The sequence below is a fragment of the Eriocheir sinensis genome, unplaced genomic scaffold, assembly GCF_024679095.1.
Source record: "Eriocheir sinensis breed Jianghai 21 unplaced genomic scaffold, ASM2467909v1 Scaffold722, whole genome shotgun sequence".
NCBI lineage: Eukaryota > Metazoa > Arthropoda > Malacostraca > Decapoda > Varunidae > Eriocheir > Eriocheir sinensis.
Window position 1 is genome coordinate 153,661 of NW_026112079.1, and position 19,257 is coordinate 172,917.

The following is a 19,257-nucleotide window of genomic DNA, read 5'->3' on the forward strand; positions in this document are numbered from 1 at the left end:
TCCCTGACCGTCCCTCCCTTTACCTGTCTCCCCCGGTGCGTCCCTTTAGCCCAGGTGTATAATGTGGTCCTCTGTCCCTCGTGGGTCTTCGCTAATTTATGTCGTGGATGGAACCTGATGAAAGGCTCCCTATTATGGGCCGCTCTCGGCATTCATTGAAAGCATTGAAATGAGTATATTGGGTGCGATGACACACACACACACACACACACACACACACACACACACACACATACATACATACGTTTTCGAGCATTCATATATAGACATACATACATTCACATTCATACATAAGCACATACGTTTCTCTCTCTCTCTCTCTCTCTCTCTCTCTCTCTCTCTCTCTCTCTCTCTCTCTCTCTCTCTCTCTCTCTCTCTCTCTCTCTCTCTCTCTCTCTCTCTCTCTCTCTCTCTCTCTCTCTCTCTCTATTGATGCTCGGCAGTGATTTAATCCGGCTCGTAATCCTTCATTCATTCATCCCATTTTTATCATGTTCCATTATTCTATGTATTTTTATCCGTCTTTGTTTAGCTCGCTTCCTCGTTTATCCCAGGAAATGCTGTATCGTTAACCTTTCCTTCTCTCTCTCTCTCTCCCTCTCTTTGTGTGTGTGTGTGTGTGTGTGTGTGTGTGTGTGTGTGTGTGTGTGTGTGTGTGTGTGTGTGTGTTAGAGGTGACAGGTCAGGAACTACGAAGAAGATAAATGATGTAAATAAAAAAAAAAGGTTAATATTGTTGTTCAGTGTCATTATCTTCCCTCCTCCTCCTCCTCCTCCTCTTCCTCCTCCTGTTAACTCGCTTAAAATTCTAACAATGCCTTCGAACCTAAAGTGTGACGTCTGTCCCGGACGTTTTGCAGCTCAGTTCTTCCAGCTGAGTAAAACTTGCCGCCTCTGCGTTCAAAGATTACATCTACAGAAGGCTGTGACTGAGTGGAAAGTCAAGCACAATGATCTTGAAAAGAAATTTGTAGCCCTTCAGGAATTTGTTTTAACAAATGTGGCAGTGACTCCACTATCGATGGTGGAGAGGCCCTCCACTGAGACTGTGCCCTCTCCAGACGACCCTCCTGCTTCACGGGAGGACGTGTTACCTGCCTCACAGGTTGACTCCCAGCCTGCCTCACAGGATAACCCCCAGCCTGCCTCACAGGCTAACCCCCAGCCTGCCTCACAGGCTAACCCCCAGCCTGCCTCACAGGCTACCCCCCACCTGCCACAAAGGACAACCGCCAGCCAGCCACACACGCAGAACCCCAACCTGCCTCACAGGCTAACCCCAGCCTGCTTCACAGGCTAACTCCCAGCCTGCCTCACATGACAACCTCCAGCCTGCACCACTTAACGCTCCTCTTCCTGCTTCACAGGATGTCGGGTTCCAACCTGTAAGGAATGGAGCCAAACCGAAGCAGGCAACCAAGGATTTACTGACCCCACTACCTTCAATAGGTTCCAGGTGCTGGCAGACACCATGGAGGATGAGTTCGAGACTCGCCTAGTTGGGGACTCCATGGTGCGTGGCCAGCTGGTTGAGTTCTGTGGTCGTTCATCAAACGGCCGCAGAAAACGTTACTGCTATCCAGGTGCCAGACTGGACGACATCACCGCAGCGTGCGATGATGTCACGAGAAATGCCGACCGAAACACCCTCTTTGTCATTCACGCGGGGACAAATGACGTAAAGACAACCCTTTCTGAGGAACTGCTTGAGAAATACCGCCGCATGATCAAGCAGTATAAACGTAAAACGGATGCCAGTAACATCATAATCTCAGGAATCCTCCCGAGGGTCGGTGCCGAATCTAGCTTTTACAGTAAGGCCTTCAGCACAAACAACAGACTTCAGTCCCTTTGCTCACAAGAAAACGTCCAGTTCGCTAACTTGTGGAACAATTTTTACTACGATTCGGACTTGTTCCTTCCTGATGGCATTCACTTAAACCCTGTTGGAGCAGCCCGTTTCGGGAGGCTGCTCTGTGACCAAGTGGCTCTTCGAAAGCCAAAAAACGCGGAGGCGAGAACACCAGCAGCTCCACCGTAAGGGTGCACTCAACCCGCAAAACTCCCGACTCGAATCACATTAAAGCTTGCTATGTAAACGCTCGTAGCCTACGTAACAAATTTGAAGACTTAGAAGTCCTCGCAGCTACAAATCATTATCACATCATCAGAGTCAAAGAATCGTGGATAGACACTTCAAATAGAGATTTAATTGCGGAATATAGATTACCGGGTTATACCATCTTTAGTCATAAAAGAGAGAACAGACAGGGTGGAGGCGTTATCTTTTATATCCACAACTCTCTCCATCCAGTATCCGTGAAAACAGATATTATAACCAATGTAGACACGGTCTTCATTGAAGTTAAAAATAAATCTCGTAAAATAGTAATTGGACTTATCTACAGACCACCAAGGCAGACTCTTGATATCGACCACGCATTAAGTGAATTATTATTAGAAACAAGTAGCAGTTGCGAGGCAGTAATTGTTGGGGACTTTAACTTGCCAGTGAAAAGATGGGGTGAACCGTTGAACTGTCATACAGGGCTCGACCTGTACACATATTTACTAGAAAGTGATTTACATCAACACGTTCAAGAACCGACTCGGGAAAATAATATACTTGACCTTATCTTTTCAACGACAGCTGATCTAGTTAACGAAGTAAATGTTGGTCCAATTTTTAGTTCTAGCGATCACCGAACAATCACATTCAGCATCAATATGAAAGAAAGTAAAGTAACTCCCAGTAAAGAAAAGGTGCCTGATTATCAGAGAGCGAATTTTGCAAGACTCCGATCAATTCTAAATAATTCTGACTGGACTGAAATCACGGCGGAAACAGATATTGATAAATCTTGGGGGGACTTCACCACAATATTGAACAATGCCATAAGCATATGCGTACCCTATCGTAACAGACGTTCAGCTTCTAAGAAGAAACCCAAATGGTGGAATAACGAAATTCAAAATAGCCTATCTCTTAAAAAACGCGTATACAGTAGGTACATATCATCTCAGAGCGAGGCTGACAAACTAGAGTTGGACAGAATCCGCCGCGAAACCAAGAAATTAATAAAACGAAGCAAGAAAAATCTTGAAGAATATATAGCGGAAACAAGTAAATCTAATCCTAAAGAATTTTTCAGCTATGTAAATAATAAAAAGTCACTCACTTGTGGTATCGGACCGCTTGCTAATGAAAATGGTAACCACACGAACGATGAAAATGAAATGGCTACAATCCTAAATAACTTTTCGCATCCGTATTTAACGACGAAGATTGTTTATCACCTCAACCGCCGGAGGTTAGAAGGACCGAAAAGATGTTAAGTGGCGTGCTCATCGTAGAAAGTGACATTTACGCACAATTGAAAAGATTAAAGTAAGCAAAGCTCCTGGTCAGGACAAAATTACCCCTAGGGTCTTAAAAGAAATCAAACATCAAATTTGTAAACCGCTCTCCATCATATTCAATAAATCTTTAACAGCTGGAAAAGTTCCGTCGGATTGGAAACTTGCAAATGTCACACCAATTTTCAAAAAGGGGGACAAGTCTCATCCAGGAAACTATCGACCAATTAGCCTGACATCTATTGTTTGTAAGTTAATGGAGACTATCATTCGCGACAATATGGTGAAATTCTTCGAAGAAAATAATATAATAAATAATTCGCAACATGGCTTCCGTAGTAAACGTTCGTGTTTGACTAACTTACTTGATTTTTTCACTATATTTTTGAGGTGTTCGATGAAAGCAGATCAGTAGATATCATATATCTGGATTTTCAAAAGGCATTTGATAAGGTCCCCACCAACGATTGCTCAGCAAACTACTGGCGCACGGTATCTCGGGTAACATTCACAATTGGCTTGCGGACTGGCTCTCTGAGCGGAAACAGAGTAGTTCTAAACGGTGTTACATCTAACTGGCTCGATGTCAAAAGCGGCGTACCTCAAGGATCAGTGCTTGGCCCCATGCTCTTCTTAATTTATGTTAATGATATCGATGATGGGCTCACTTGCAAAGTATCAAAATTTGCTGATGACACAAAAATTGCTAGTAAAGTAACTGCGATACTCGACGAAGAAGCTTTACAATCAGATATAGATCGACTTGCACGTTGGGCCAATCAATGGCAAATGAAATTTAACGTTGAGAAATGTAAAGTGTTGCACATCTGAAACAATAACAATTGCGTTCAGTACGTAATGAATGGCCAACAACTTTCTGCAGTAAGTAAAGAAAAGGATCCTGGAATCACTATATCAAGCGATTTAAAGCCCAGTCAGCATTGTTCAGAGGTAGTTAAAACGGCAAATATATTGGTTGGCTTCATCGGACGAGTCTTTAATGATAAATCGGAAAAGGTAATATTAATACCGTATAATTCGTTGGTTCGACCCCGTCTAGAGTACTGTGTACAGTTTTGGTCTCCCTACTACAGAAAAGACATAGAAAAGTTGGAACGGGTCCAACGAAGAGTAACAAAGATGATTCCTAGGTTGAGAAATTTGTCATATGAACAAAGGCTTAAAAAGTAAATTTATTCAGCCTATCAAAACGAAGAATGCGAGGCGATCTAATAGAAGTGTTTAAAATGTTCAAAGGATTCAGTAATATTAATGCGGAAGATTACTTTACAATTGATCGATCAAATAGAACAAGAAGAAATCACAATTTGAAGATAAGTGGTAAAGATTCTCGTCTTTGAAGCTAAACACTTCTTCTTCAATCGAGTTGTTAATGTTTGGAACTCTCTACCTTGTGATGTCGTTGATAGTACAACAGTTACGGCCTTCAAGAATAGATTAGACAAGTGTTTTGAATCCAACCAGCAACTAAGATATTACTCATTGTCGTAATAACGTTAAGTTCTTTCGAATACTGGTGTCCTTGTCCGCTTTTATCGCCCGGTTAGTGGTAGCAGTAATGGTAGTTCTTTCCTCTTTCCTACATAAATTCCATGCAGTTTTTCCATGCTGCATGGTTCTTTTTCCTTTCCTGCCAGCTTTGGCTGGAGGGATGGGGGGGTGGGGAGGAGCCTTCGCCTTTGCTGTCCTTCATCTTCCACCTTTGATTAGATAGTTAGTGTAGCTTGTCACAAACAGCCTCGTAAGGACCAGCAGGTCTGCTGTTGTTTGTTCTTCCTTTGTGTTCCTTTGTGTTCCTCTGCCACCGTATTCCCTACGTGTCGTAAAAGGCGACTAAAAGGGACTTCTTCCTTTCTCTTCGAACTATTACCTTTTTTTTCCTTTCTCTGGGTAGTCTATCCAAGAGTTGTCACCCTCCCTTACACTTTGAGGACATATCCCCTCCTTTCCTTCCTTTCTACAGGTATTCTACCCAGCCTCTAGTCTCAGTCCTCCTCCGATAATTCAGACACACACACACACACACACACACACACACACACACACACACACACCAGACTTTACATCCCAATTTCTCGCCGTCGTGTGTGTTCCTATAACGGAGGAAGACCCGAGAGGATTATTTTCCATGCCCGGTCTGTGTTCCGGAGGCCATTCTGTTTTCAATCCCAGATTGGTTTTCTGTGACAAAACCGTAACTCTTCTTAATTTCATAAACTTTCATTCAGCAAACATGAACCTCTTCATTGTTGGGACGGTCTTCGTAGTGCTGGTGGCCGGGCCCTCAGGTGGAGGCTCCCGGGTACCAGGGCTGAAGGTGCTCCCGGATGTGGACTCCTCGTGTGCAGCAGTGAGAGCCGCTCTTGAGGAATACCGAGATCTTTACAAGGGACAACAGAGAACCACCGAAGATGACTTATCCAATGAAGACAAGTTCAGTAATAGCCTCTAACGACACCTTTAAGACGATAGAAAGGAAAGTCTTTAATGATACCGATGAAACGGGTCAAGAAACCGAATCAAAACGAGCAGAGCAAAGAAAAGAGATTCTGCCCAGCAATATAACGAACGAAGCAGTTGTGAAAGAGAAGGAAGAACTTCTACCTTCACAGGAAAGCACTAATGTGACATCTGTGGAGGAGAGGAATGTTACAGAGAAGGATGATGGACTTCAGAAGGCAAAAGGAACAGAACAAAGAAAGGAGATTCTGCCCAGCAATATAACGAATGAAGTTGTTGTGAAGAAGGAAGAACTTCTACCTTCACAGGAAAGCACGAAAGTGACATCTGTGGAGGAGAGGAATGTTACAGAGAAGGATGATGGACTTCATGAGGCAGAACGAACAGAGCAAAGAAAGGAGATTCTGCCCAGCAATATAACGAATGAAGTTGTTGTGAAAGAGAAAGAAGAACTTCTACCTTCACAGGAAAGCACGAAAGTGACATCTGTGGAGAAGAAGAATATTACAGAGAAGAGTGATGGAAAAGATGTCGAGAAAGAAACTGTAATTCAAAAAGAAGTCCAAAAGAATGTGTGTAATAGCGACATCAAAGAGGTTCGTAACGAAAAACATCTTAATGAAACAATTGAAGACTTGAAACACCAAGTTGATGACGTGAAAAACAAGATGAAGGAAGAAAAAGCAAAGGCTGAAGAAACAAATACTACGCCTATCACTCAAGACGGTAAAGTCGTTGAAAAGACAGTTCCTGCTGTGACGCCGGCGAAGGTTGTTAGAAAGGATGTGCCCTCGGTGGGAGAAGGAAAAGACTCCGTTGTGACTCGAGTTGTTAAACCTGTTACCCCTTCGGTGGTAGCAGAAAAGGTCCCCGTTGTGACAAATCAGACCGTTGCTGAAAAGATTCCCCCTACGGCGACGGAAGGAAAAGTCCACGTTGTTAAAGAAGAGAAATTTATTGAAAAGGTTGTGCCCTCGGTGACGGAAGAAAAACTCCCCGTTGTGACAAAGGAGAAGGTTGTTGAGCAGGCTGCCCCTTCGGTGACACAGGAGATCGTAAGTGTCTCTAAGGAGCAGGCAGAACTTCCTCTCGCGGCAGAGGAGAAGAAGGTTATTGAAAAGATTATCCCCTCGGTGACAGAAGGAAAAGTCCCGGTAGTCCCTCAACAGGAGGTTGTTGAAAACGTTGCCCCTTCGACGACAGAAGAAAAAGTTCCTGTTGTGACACAAGAAAGGGTTATTGAGCAGAATGTCCCACAAGAAAGGGTTATTGAACAGTCTGTCCCACAAGAAAGGGTTATTGAAAGGGCTGTCCCACAAGAAATGGTTATTGAACAGTCTGCCCCACAAGAAAGGGTTATTGAACAGAATGCCCCACAAGAAAGGATTATTGAACAGAATGCCCCACAAGAAAGGGTTATTGAACAGTCTGTCCCACAAGAAAGGGTTATTGAAAGGGCTGTCCCACAAGAAAGGGCTATTGAACAGGCCGCCCCTACGGTGACAGAAGGAAAAGTTCCTGTTGTGACACAAGAAAGGGTTACTGAACAGAATGCCCCACAAGAAAGGGTTACTGAACAGAATGCCCCACAAGAAAGGGTTACTGAACAGAATGTCCCACAAGAAAGGGTTACTGAACAGAATGCCCCACAAGAAAGGGTTACTGAACAGAATGCCCCACAAGAAAGGGTTACTGAACAGAATGCCCCACAAGAAAGGGTTATTGAACAGAATGCCCCACAAGAAAGGTTTATTGAACAAAATGAACCACAAGAAAGGGTTATTGAACAGAATGTCCCACAAGAAAGGGTTATTGAACAGAATGCCCCACAAGAAAGGGTTACTGAACAGAATGTTCCACAAGAAAGGGTTATTGAAAGGGTTGCCCCACAAGAAAGGGCTATTGAACAGGCTGCCCCTACGGCGACAGAAGGAAAAGTTCCTGTTGTGATAAAAAAGGAGGTTACTGAACAGGCTGCCCCTTCGGTTACAGAAGAGATTGTCACTGTTTCTAAAGAGAAAGAAGAAGTCCCTGTTGTAACAGAGGAAAAGGTTCCCGCTGTGAGAAATGAGACAGTTATTGAAAAGATTACTCCTTCCGTAACAGAAGAAAAAGTTGTCAATCAACGGAAGGTTGTTTCTTACGAAGATGCGACAGAAAATCAGGAAAATCAAGTTACTGGAGATGAAGAAACGGACAAAACTGAATTGAAGTTTATCATCACCATACAAGAGAGAATAGTCCGTGAACAGACAGTCTCGATCATACCCGTGATGGACAAGGACGCCAACACAAGAAGGAATGGAAAAGTGGCGAAGAAACAACTGAAAAGAATAATGAAGAAGGTGGCCCGCGCCGTACGGGAAGAATTAAGCAAGGAGCACAAGACAGCAGGGGAGGGACAGTAGCAGGAGAAGCTGTAACCAGTGTGAGGGAACAGGCTGCCACTCTCCACCAAACCGACAGCCACCACCACCAAAATGTCCCCTCAACACCCAGCTGCTTGCGATGGGATCCCTAAGAAAGTGTTCCATATTTTCTTGTCTTTTCTTATCTATCTATCTTACTATGGTGTACATTGTAGTATAAACACTTACACTTTGCGTCCCTATGGAAACCCGGTGTAAGCTCTTTCCAACAGACTGACGCAACTCTTTTGGAGATAGGAGGAGAAGGAGGAGGAGGTGGGGGGGGGGGCGGAAGTGAACGATTTAAAATAAGAAAGAAATGAGAAAAAAATAATATAAATAAGAGTAAGACTAAATAAAGGAGGAGGAGGAGGAGGAGGAGGAGGAGGAGGAGCACGAAGAGGAGGAAAGGAAAGAGAACGATGAAAGAGATGAATGTGGGTGGAAGAGAGAGAGAGAGAGAGAGAGAGAGAGAAAGGAAAGGAAAGGAATAATCAAGTAACTAAGACAGAGAGAGCAATATATATATATATATATAGAGAGAGAGAGAGAGAGGACGAGACATTAGCTTTTTCTTTCTATGCTTATCTCATCAAACCTAACGATTCCTCCTCCTCCTCCTCCTCCTTATTTTCTTTCTTCTTTTCTCTTTTCTAGTCTTGTTTTCTTGTTTCTTCTTATTTTTACTTTTCTCGTAGTCCTAAGATAATATAGATATCTTGTTATTGAATTTTCTGTGATTGAATATATATTTCCTTTTCCTCTTCTTGTGTCATTCTGTTTACTTTCTGGGCCATTGTTTGAAGAATATCTTTATCTTGGCTCTTGGATGTTCTGAGTTTAAATATTATATCATTAGGTTCCATCATTACTAATCGGCTTATGTGTTCGGAACAAAGAGATCAGAAAATACGTGGGAATCTTACTTGACTCGCAATCATTGGTTTCGGAATTTTTTTTGTATGTTAAGGAGATTAGATAAATGAAATAAATGGAATATCAAGGTGAAAACAAAATAGAAAAAAATCTTGCAACATTCTGCTTCCACACGAAAAATGATATAGAAAAAAAAGCTATTATAATTTATGCTTTTCCTTTCTCATGATAATAATAATAATATTAATAATAATAATAATAATAATAAATAATAATAATAATAATAATAATAATAATAATAATAATAATAATAATAATAATAATAATAATAATAATAATAATAAATTATATAGAAAAAATGATATAAAAAAATGCTATAGAAAAAAATGATATAGAAAAATGTAAAAATATAAAAATGATATAGAAAAATTATATAAAAAAAAAAGCTTTTATAATTTATGCTTTTCCTTTTCATGATAATCTATGCATATTTTTGTTTGCTGTTTTTATAAGCGTTTTCGTTTTAGCATATAGTTTATTATTCATCCGCAAGAACAATGCATAAATATTCATATCTTGAGAACTAGTGTAAACATTTTTTTTGCGTTATGATTGTGTTAGAAAAAATTACTCAACGTTTACACTTCTACGATTCACGAATTTCAATTGTTACTTTTCTTTTCTGTTTTCATTTTCTATTCTGCTGATTGGGTGCATGGGATACCTGTCTGGCTCGGGGGACTCCTGATTTATGTAGGTCTTCAGTACGTCAGGGGAGCATCGTGTTGTGATTGGTGCTCGGGTCTGTATACTTTGGGAAGCCGGCACGTGACTGGCTTAGAGGGTTGTTTATCAGTCAATCGGAGAATATGATTGGCTGGAAACCTGTTGACGGCCATAGCAGGCTTAAGATGGTAATAGTGTCCACGTGTGTGTCTGTGTGTGTGTGTGTGTTTGTGTGTTTGTCTGTGTGTGTGTGTGTGTGTGTGTGTGTGTGTGTGTGTGTGTGTGTGTGTGTGTGTGTGTGTGTGTGTGTGTGTGTGTGTGTGTGTTGTTCAGCTTTACGATTCTTGCTGTTTATTGCGTGTGTGCTTTTGTTTGTTTGTTTCAGATTAAGGTTTGAGAATTAAAATTTGAGATTCAGATGTTTTCTGGTGTTAACGAAAAACCTGTCAGACATTCGTTATGACTTTATCATTGTGTTATTATATTGTTAGAAGATTCAACGGTCAAAGATAGAAGTTAAGTTGTACGCACTTTTTTTTTATTATATATGAAAAGAAAACGCTGTATCACACACACACACACACACACACACACACACACACACACACACACACACACACACATTCACATATACATGACCTCACATACACACACACACACAGAAACATAAAGCGTGTCAGAATAATAACTATGAATCCTTGTTTTATTATATATGTATTTTTGAACTGTTAAATGTCACGTCAGCTGGGAAAACATCCGCTTAGCATTATGATATATTAGTTAGTCTCTTGTTTTCATGGCATATGTCAGAGAGAGAGAGAGAGTCTCAGGTGCCGTGTGCGAGGAAGGTGATGGAAGAGGAGGAAGGGAGAGAACGTGCGTGTGTGGAAGGAAGTGATAATTTTGAGAGAGAGAGAGAGAGAGAGAGCGCACATATTCTCCTTTGCGTAATGGTAAATAGACTCCCTGTAATCCTGTTTGCGTCTTGGGTTGATGTCTCGTCAACTGTATGAGTACCTGCTCAGCTCTGTTAACGCCTGGGCAGTACTCGCAGCTCCTAGGAAGGTAATGGTTGTTGTAGTTGTGGTCGTGCCGGTGGAGGTGGTGGTGGTGGTGGTTGAGATTAGGTTTCATTTATAAAGTTGTCGTTCTTCAAGTATTATCTTGTAATGGATGCTATTGTTTTGACGGTATTTATAGTGAACACATCAGAAGTCAGAAGTAAATCGTAATGATACAAGATCATGGAGTTTGGTATTATATTTGAGAGATATTACTGCTGCTGTTGCTTCCATAGCTTTGAACCTTACACGTTACATATATATTTCTTCCCTCATAGTATTTGTAATTTATTTCATTAATAACAAGACTGGGACATGGAAAAATGTACATGTAACTGCTTATGCTTTCATCTTCTAACTGATTGATATGAAAATATTTTTTTCTCTATATGATTGATTCGTTTTTCTACATTTCTTGTTTTTTACACCGTATTATTTTTTTCCAGCGATCTATGCAAGTATGGCTCTAAACTACATTCATTGAGTCAAACAGTTTATTTATACTGGATATTATATACCTACTTGCTTTGTCATCCCCATATTTTCTTGAAACATTACTCCCAAGAGTTTTGTCATCAGATATATAGATTATTAATGAAATGTGACTGTCTCGATCCGTAGAGTTGTGTTAAATATGAAAATCATTTATAATAATTCCACGCACCATTGAATAGGGAGGAAAATGAAAGTGATAGATGTGTAGATAGTTGTATTTAAAGAAAGATAGGTCGGTAGATAGATAGATGGATAATAGATAGATAGATAGATAAACAGACATACACAGACAGACAGACACAGACAGAGAGACAGACAGAGCATTGAAGATAAAAGAATCTGGAAAATAATGGTGAACGATGGGAGGTGAACGAAGTTAGGAAGGAAGGAAGGAAGAGTGAGGAGACGCATCATAAGGAGGGGAAGATGGGATGACAGAGGGGAAGGAAGAAGGGAAGTGGACGTCGGCAAATAGAACAGTGATGCAGGACGGGCGGCGGCGCAGTAGAATAGAATCGAGTCGGATATAAAACCAAGAAATGAAGATGGAAAAATTAAAGCAACCGACCACCACATGCCAGAGCTGAGAGAAGGACGGCAAGCAATTTTATTTCTACTCATCATTTTTTTTCCATTTTGTTTCATCCTTCCTCCTCCGTTTCGTCATTTTTTATAGACATTTTCCTTTAACCTTTTCTTCTTTTTCCTTTCTTTTTTTCTTCTTTATATAATTATATCTACATGATATTTTTTCTTTCCCTTTTGTTTCAACTTTCCTCTTCAGTATCGCCTTTTTTTTATAGATTTTTTCTTTTTCTTTTTTCTTTTCTACTTTTCTCTACACGATTTTGTTTTTCTCTTTCCCTTCAGTAGCGTTCTTTTTATATATAATATTTCTGTTTCTCCTGTTATCCCTTTTTTATTTTATTTTTTTCTCTCTTTATATCCTTATTTCTACGCATCTTTTTATATCTTCCCTTTTGTTATTTATTTTATATGCGTGTTATCCAGATCCAGACTCCCCTCCAGCCTCGCCCTTGTTATAAACTTTCTCTTTTCTTATTCCTTTCCTTTTTTTCTTTTTTATATACCTTATTTCTACGCATCTTTTTATAATTTATCTTCCCTTTTGTTATTCTTTATATGCGTGTTATCCCGATCCAGATTCCCCTCCAGCCTCGCCCTTATTTTAAACTTTCTCTTTTCCTTTTCCTTTTTTTTTTCTTTTTTATACACCTATTTCAACACGACTTTTTTCTCTGTCCCTTTTGTTTCACCTTTTCTGTTCAGACATGTTCTTTTCATACATACTTTCCTTTCAACAGCTCATTATTTTTCCAGCCCTTCATTTTCAGCAGTTCAGCTTACACGCGCTTCTTAGCCCTCACAAAGGATTCTAATATCTTGCCTTAGCTGGGAGAGTACTGAACGAGGCTTATTATTAATTACTTTTATGCCTGAATAGATGTTAATTATATTCTCGGGATGAGGGAACAGAATGGTGTCGTCGACGGTGATGGTGGTGGTGGTGGTTGTGGTGGTGGTGGTGCTGGATGTAGTGTGCTTTTGGCAGTGTCGTGTTTACTAGGTTGCGTGTTGATGATGGTGGAGGGGAAACTGGAGGTGGATGGGAGGGAGTGGAAAGGAAAGTGGTGGTGGTGGAGGAGGAGTCTGGTGGAGAAAGTGATGGCTCAATTCGCGCGGTGGAGTGAAGGAGAAGTGTTTTGTGGGGTTAAGAAACGAATGACCTTGTCGGGTGATGGAGTGAGAGAGGGGAGTGAGAAGCGGAAGAGGAGGAGGAGGAGGGGGAGAAAGAGGAGGAAGCGAAGACGATGAAGAGGAGAAGGAGGAGACTGTAAAAAGCCTTGTGTGGTATGTGTGGAAGAAAAAATAGTTGGGCTTTGGTGCGTGGTAGAGTTGTTGTTGTTGATGAAGGCGGTGGAGGTGGTGCTCCTTGTGGCGAAGGTAATGGGTAAGTTATGTGGTGGGGAAATTAATGGTCGGGATACGAGGTTGAGAAAGGAATAATTTACTTGACTGATGGAGGAAAGACTGATTTTTCTTCGTGCTGGAGGAGAAAATAAGGATTACATTGTGTGACTGAGGGAGAACTAATGCATTTATTTGGGGGAGAGACGAATGGTGGCCTTTCTCTGCCCAAGGAAATGATAGTGGTGAAGAAACGTAATGTGTGTAATTGGCAGCAGGAGAAGATTTATAAGCAACTGCGGATAGAAGGAGGAACAGGGTGAGAGAGGGGGTAAAGATAGGGGGAATAATGATTGTAAATAGATTATTGTACAGGGTAGAGAGGGAAGATGGGGTAAGGAGGAAGCGTAGACTGTGTAGAAGGGAGGTGAAGGGATAAATCGGGTTAGGAGAGGAAAGGGGAGAGGGGGATAGGTATGAGAATGGACAAGAAGAAGAAGTGAGAAGAAATGTGCAAGAAAAAGATAGAAGAAGAGAAAGAAGGAAAGATAAATGGAAGAGAAAACGGGGTTGAATAGATACGTGGAGATAAGACGACAAGAAATAGAAGTAGTAGTTTCAAAGTAGGAATAGACAGAAAGGATTGGAAAAGATGTGAGAGAGAGAAGAGGGAAGAGACATCAGGAAGAAAAATAGCAATACAACAGGAAGACGACAGCAGCGAGTTCGAGGCTGGATAACCATTCTCCCCAAACTACAATTATTCGATCACGCCTCTCGATTTAAAGGGAAGTCTCACAGCGATCAGTCTTGTTAATTGCGTCGTGAGTGAGTTGTCAGGTGAGGCGAGGAGAGACGGCCAGTTGTGAGGACTCTCCCTTTCGTTTGCCCTCCTATCAAGACCCCATCTACATCACCCAAGTTTCTTTTTTTCTGTCATTCTCTTCTCTCTCGTTTTCTCTCTTCCTTTCCTGTTTCCTTTCTGACTTTCTTCTTCATGAATTAACGTCCCCATCTTCATCACCCAATTTTCCTTTCTTTCTCTCTCTCTCTCTCTCTCTCTCTCTCTCTCTTCCACTTCCTTTCCAAGTTTCTTTTCTCCCTCTCTTCCTCCTCCCTCTCTCTCCTTGTCTTCTCTTCCTTTCCTGTACCCTTTTTGGCTTTCTTCCTCTCGAATTATCCCCTCCATCTTCATCTCCCAAGTTTCTTTTTTGTCTATCTCTCTTTCTCCCCCCCCCTCTCTCTCTCTCTTCAACTTCATTTCCAAGTGTTTTTTCTCCCCCTCTTTCTCCTCCCTGTCTCTCCCTCTTCCTTTCCTATTTCCTTTCTGACCTCCAACTTTCCCCTTAATAACCCAACTTTATTTTAACTTAATTTCCCCCCCCCCCCCTCTCTCTCTCTCTCTCTCTCTCTCTCTCTCTCTCTCTCTCTCTCTCTCTCTCTCTCTCTCTCTCTCTCTCTCTCTCTCTCTCTCTCTCTCTCTCTCTCTCTCTCTCTCTCTCTCTCTCTCTCTCTCTCTCTCTCTCTCTCTCTCTCTCTCTCTCTCTCTCTCTCTTGCACTTCCTTTCCTATTTCCTTTCTGGCTTTCTTGCTCATGAATTATTACCTCCATCTGCCCGCCAGCGTCATTATCCCTCATCATCATAGCTAACGAGGAATAACTTGACTCTCGCGCCGGAACTTAAGGCGTCTCAGGGCGTGTTGCCTCCTGAAGCCTTTTATCACACCTAGATTTATCAGGTGATTACGTAATGAGAGAGAGAGAGAGAGAGAGAGAGAGAGAGAGAGAGAGAGAGAGTGACCTGACCTATTTGCAGGGTACGAAGTCTTGTCAAGTCTTTCATGTCACTGCTCTTCGAAATGCTTTACCGAGGTCACTTCAGGGTCTTGACTCGAGGAGGAAGTAGAAGAGGAGGAGGAGGAGGAGAAGAAGAAGAAGATGATGCTTGCTGCCTGATCCTCTTTCTTTGATTTATCTTGTCCATTTCATTGCTCAATTTCCGCCATTCATTTCATTTATCCATTCGTCAATTGCCTGATTCATTTATTCATTATTTTATTCACGTCACGCATTTAGTATTTCTTCCTTTGATCAGTGAAATCGTAGTTCTTATCCAGTTTATTCATATTATCCTCTACCACTCCTCTCCTTCCACTCCCTCACTTCCTCTGTTGTAATTAATGGATTCCCGGCAATGATTCCCCTATTTTTCACGTCTTTGTCTCCATTATTAATATCCGTACTGCACGTGAGCTCCGCCGCCTTGTTATGACTTATTGACCCGTATAGTGAGCGATTAATTGATGCAGCAGCTCGTCCATTCATCATCTAGCCATCGACGGGGTTCCTGGGGTAGACAGGACGGGGTGGGATGGAGTGGGGCGAGAGGCGAGCGAGGCATATTCGGGCGGGGAGCGGAACGAGACTTGGCGGTAGACTCGATGCGGTAACTCAGATCTTCCGGGAAAGCATTAATTTTCCATCGCTGTTTCGTAATATCGGCGTCCACTTATTAGGCAGCAAATCCACAAGGCATTTCAGAGCTCGCGTCCGGCATAACTGACTTTTACAATGCAGTCTTCCACGAATTCTGGACGCGCTGAAATCAATCCTCCATTAATTGAATAATGAACGAAGGGTCTACGATTGTGTGACTTTGGTGGCGTTCAGTGGAGCATTTTCACAACGTTAGATTAGTTTCCTTTATTTGGGTTAGATTTATTGGTTGTGTTTGAGTGAGATGTTTACTTGGGGGTAGCTGGGATGTTTTTTTTTAGCAATTATCTATTAAGAAGGGAAGTTGTTGATGGGTTAATGTGAGTAGAGAGGGGAATGGAAAGGTGAATGATAGGACTAAAGGAAAAGTGAAGTAAAATAAAGTAGAGTTGAATATGGACTTTGAAGGAGTAAGTGAAGGAAAAACACTTGAAACGTAACCCATCAAGGAACTATACCTATCAACACACACACACACACACACACACACACACACACACACACGTACATCATCCCTTCCCCACCCGAACCCCCCCGATTATCCAACACACGCCTTACCCAACACAGGTCCAGACGCTTCGCCCATCACGGGAAACGCCGCGCCACAGTCCGCTACAAATTTTCTCTCCGAACTTTCTTCCACGTCCGGTAATAAATCATACGCAAGGCTTTCACTAAGTTTCCAGAAGTTGTTTTCCTACTGCGACAGATGAACGGCTTATCTTCTTATCTTCTTATTTCTCCCCCCTCCCTTCTCTCTTTTTATTTTCCCTCTGACCACGAATGGGAAGGCTGGCAGGGTAGGCCCAGGGCAGGGGAGGGATAGGCAGGGCGAGACGAGGCTGGATTTGAGTTTATCTTCATTCATCTTCGTCTTGTTTTAGGTCGTCACTTTTAATCACCTCGATCACGCAGCGTCTTCATTCAGTTGACTAGATAAAGGACGCCCAGCTTTTAGAAAGGAAAATAATAATAAGATAGCAAACCCCCAAAAGAAATATGGATCCTTCATTGCCAGAAAGTAGTGGTTGGCATCTTAATTCAGTTGGGTATATAGATAAAGAGAACCGTAGAAAAATATTGCAATACCAAACAAAAGAGGAAATAAGAAATCTTCTGCTAGAGGAAGCGAACTGCAAAGAACAAACAAACATTAAACGTAATTGGTATAGGCAAAGGGGGTAGAAGCAATAGTTGAAATTCACTGTGAAGGGAGTTGTGGTCAGATTAAGCGTATAATCCCACACCTCAAAAAACAAACAAAGAAAGCAATCACGAAGTAAGGGGAGTAAATGGAGAAAGTTTAATTGTCGAAGGGCAGTAATGGAAATAATGAAGTTTTGGTTGAAGGAAGCAGCCACCCTACATTATAATTCGCACAGCAAACAAAAGGATAAATTAATCGAAGTTCTTTATACTGTCGAATTGAAATTACCACCATGAAGCTAGAGTTGACGTAAGCAGGAACACAACCCTTCTCGTTTCTCTTCACCTAACACCCCTTTCCCCCCAACACACACACCTGTCTCGTCCGGCCAGCGCTAATGAGTTTCGAGTACCTGTGTGTCGGGGCGTGGAACTGGTGGGTGGCTGCGAGGCGTCACTTAGGTTTCACAACGACGGCGTGACGGCACAGGGGACGGACGGCTGTCAGGAGGGGGAGTGAAGGGAAGGCAAGCGAGGCGGGTAAGGACGCAGTGGGGAAACATGATGGGCTGTGGGGATGGGACATGGTTGATGGGGTAGACTGAAGGGGAAATGGTGGGCAATAAGAAAGACATGTATTAGAGATGAAGAGGTGAAGGAGTAAACAAAAGGCAATGATACGTAAATAGAAGGGGATGGAAGGAAGAATAAGTTTGGCGTCAGGAAGAAGTAAATAAGAAAAGTTAGAAAAAAATTATAAAAGAAAGTAAAAATGAAAATCTGGGCAAGGAAAGGTCGAAAAAACTAGCAAAAGACAAACGTAAATAGAAGGGGATGGAAGGAAGAATAAGTTTGATGTCAGGAAGAAGTAAATAAGAAAAGTTAGAAAAAAATAATTAATAAGAGATAGTAAAAATGAAAAGCTGGGCAAGGAAAGGTAGAAAAACTAGCAAAAAGAAACAAAAAACGAAAATATAAAAGTAGATTCGAAAAGAAGAGGAAAACAAAGAAGAGCAGAAAGGACAAATAGAAGAAAGCAAAGGCGTATAAAAACAAAAAAAAAAAGAGAGGAAAATATATAGCATAAAGATAAGACGTAAAATAATAGGAGACAAGTGAGAGGCAGGGAGGCGCAGGTGAAGGGTATAGGGGAACAGAGGAGAGGGAAAGTACCTGGCTGCCTCTCTCCTCATAAAACACCTGTACGTGCCTTGGTTTTCTATTACCCGGATGTTCTTGTTTCCCCGCCTCCTCTTATCACCCAACACGTCCCTTGAGAGTCCTTCCTTCCTTCCTTCTCTCACTACCTGCGCACTTGTCATTTTCCCTGTTGTTGTTTTTATATCTCTTTTCTTAACCTACTTTGCTGTTTTAGTGTTTTTTTCCTCGTCATAAAGTAAGTCCTCTTTGTTTCGCTATTTTTTTTCTGGTACTTCTTTCTCTGCCAATTTTCTATGTTGTTTTCCCTCTTTTTCTGCCCCTTCGCGTTCGTGTCCTTTTCTCTGGTGCTGTTTTTCATTCTCTTTTCTTATCCTTCTTTGCTGTTTTCGTGTTTATTTTTCTTCTTCATTAATTTTATTTTGTTTTTCTCGCTATTACTTTTTCCCTTGGTCTGTTTTATGTTGCTATTCTATGTTGTTTTTCCTGCTTTCTTGCACTTTTGCGGTCGTGTTCCTCCTTTCTCTTCACCAAAATACCTCTTTCTTCCACTGTATCATCTCCTTCATCAATCTGTTTCCCTTCTCTTTCGCTTCCCTTTTCCTCCTCACTCCTTTCGTCTTCCCTCTTCCCTCTTTTTTTCCTTCTCCTTTTCTTCCACACAGTTGTTCGTCTACTCAGCTTTCCTTTCCTTCTTCGTCCTTGGGTGTAACGGCCCCACCTTTTCCAGTCTACAGCTTTTCTTCACTATCCTTCTTTCCATTTCCAGTAACCTCACTAATTATCCCCCTTCCTTTTCATCGTTTTTTCTTGTTTGTTCCTACTTGAAGCTTCTTTATATCCCTTTTCTAGCTATTTTATTTTTCCCTTTTGCTTTCCGAATGTCGTATGTTCTTGCACCGTTCCCCTTTCAGATTTAATTTTAGTTTCTTTATCAATATTGGCATTGCTTCCTTTCCTCGTCTTTTTCTTCACTCTCCCTCTATTTTTCCTCCTTATTCTTCGTTCATGCAGTTAGATTTCGTTCCTTTCTCTTCCTTTTCATTTCTTTATGTTCCCTTCGCTTCTCTTCATTTCCCTACCCGTCACATCCCATTGCGTCCCGTCACTTCCCATCCCATTC

The 19,257-nt window shown here is 41.7% G+C and overlaps 1 protein-coding gene across 1 annotated transcript; it reads left to right on the forward strand.

Annotated features, from left to right (window-relative positions):
- Positions 1-6,138: 6,138 nt before the first annotated feature.
- Positions 6,139-8,405, forward strand: LOC126994116 (dynein heavy chain-like protein 2). The gene is made up of 2 exons (XM_050853359.1): positions 6,139-7,585; positions 7,646-8,405. Exons 1-2 carry the CDS (start codon positions 6,507-6,509, stop codon positions 8,244-8,246), a joined length of 1,680 nt encoding a protein of 559 aa, XP_050709316.1. The 5' UTR covers positions 6,139-6,506; the 3' UTR covers positions 8,247-8,405.
- Positions 8,406-19,257: the final 10,852 nt, after the last annotated feature.

Coding starts and splice junctions, on each gene's coding strand:
- LOC126994116 (XM_050853359.1), top strand. CDS start 6,507: ATGAAGGAAGAAAAAGCAAAGGCTGAAGAAACAAATACTACGCCTATC. Junction 7,586..7,645: donor CAGAATGCCCCACAAGAAAG/GTTTATTGAACA, acceptor CCCACAAGAAAG/GGTTATTGAACAGAATGCCC.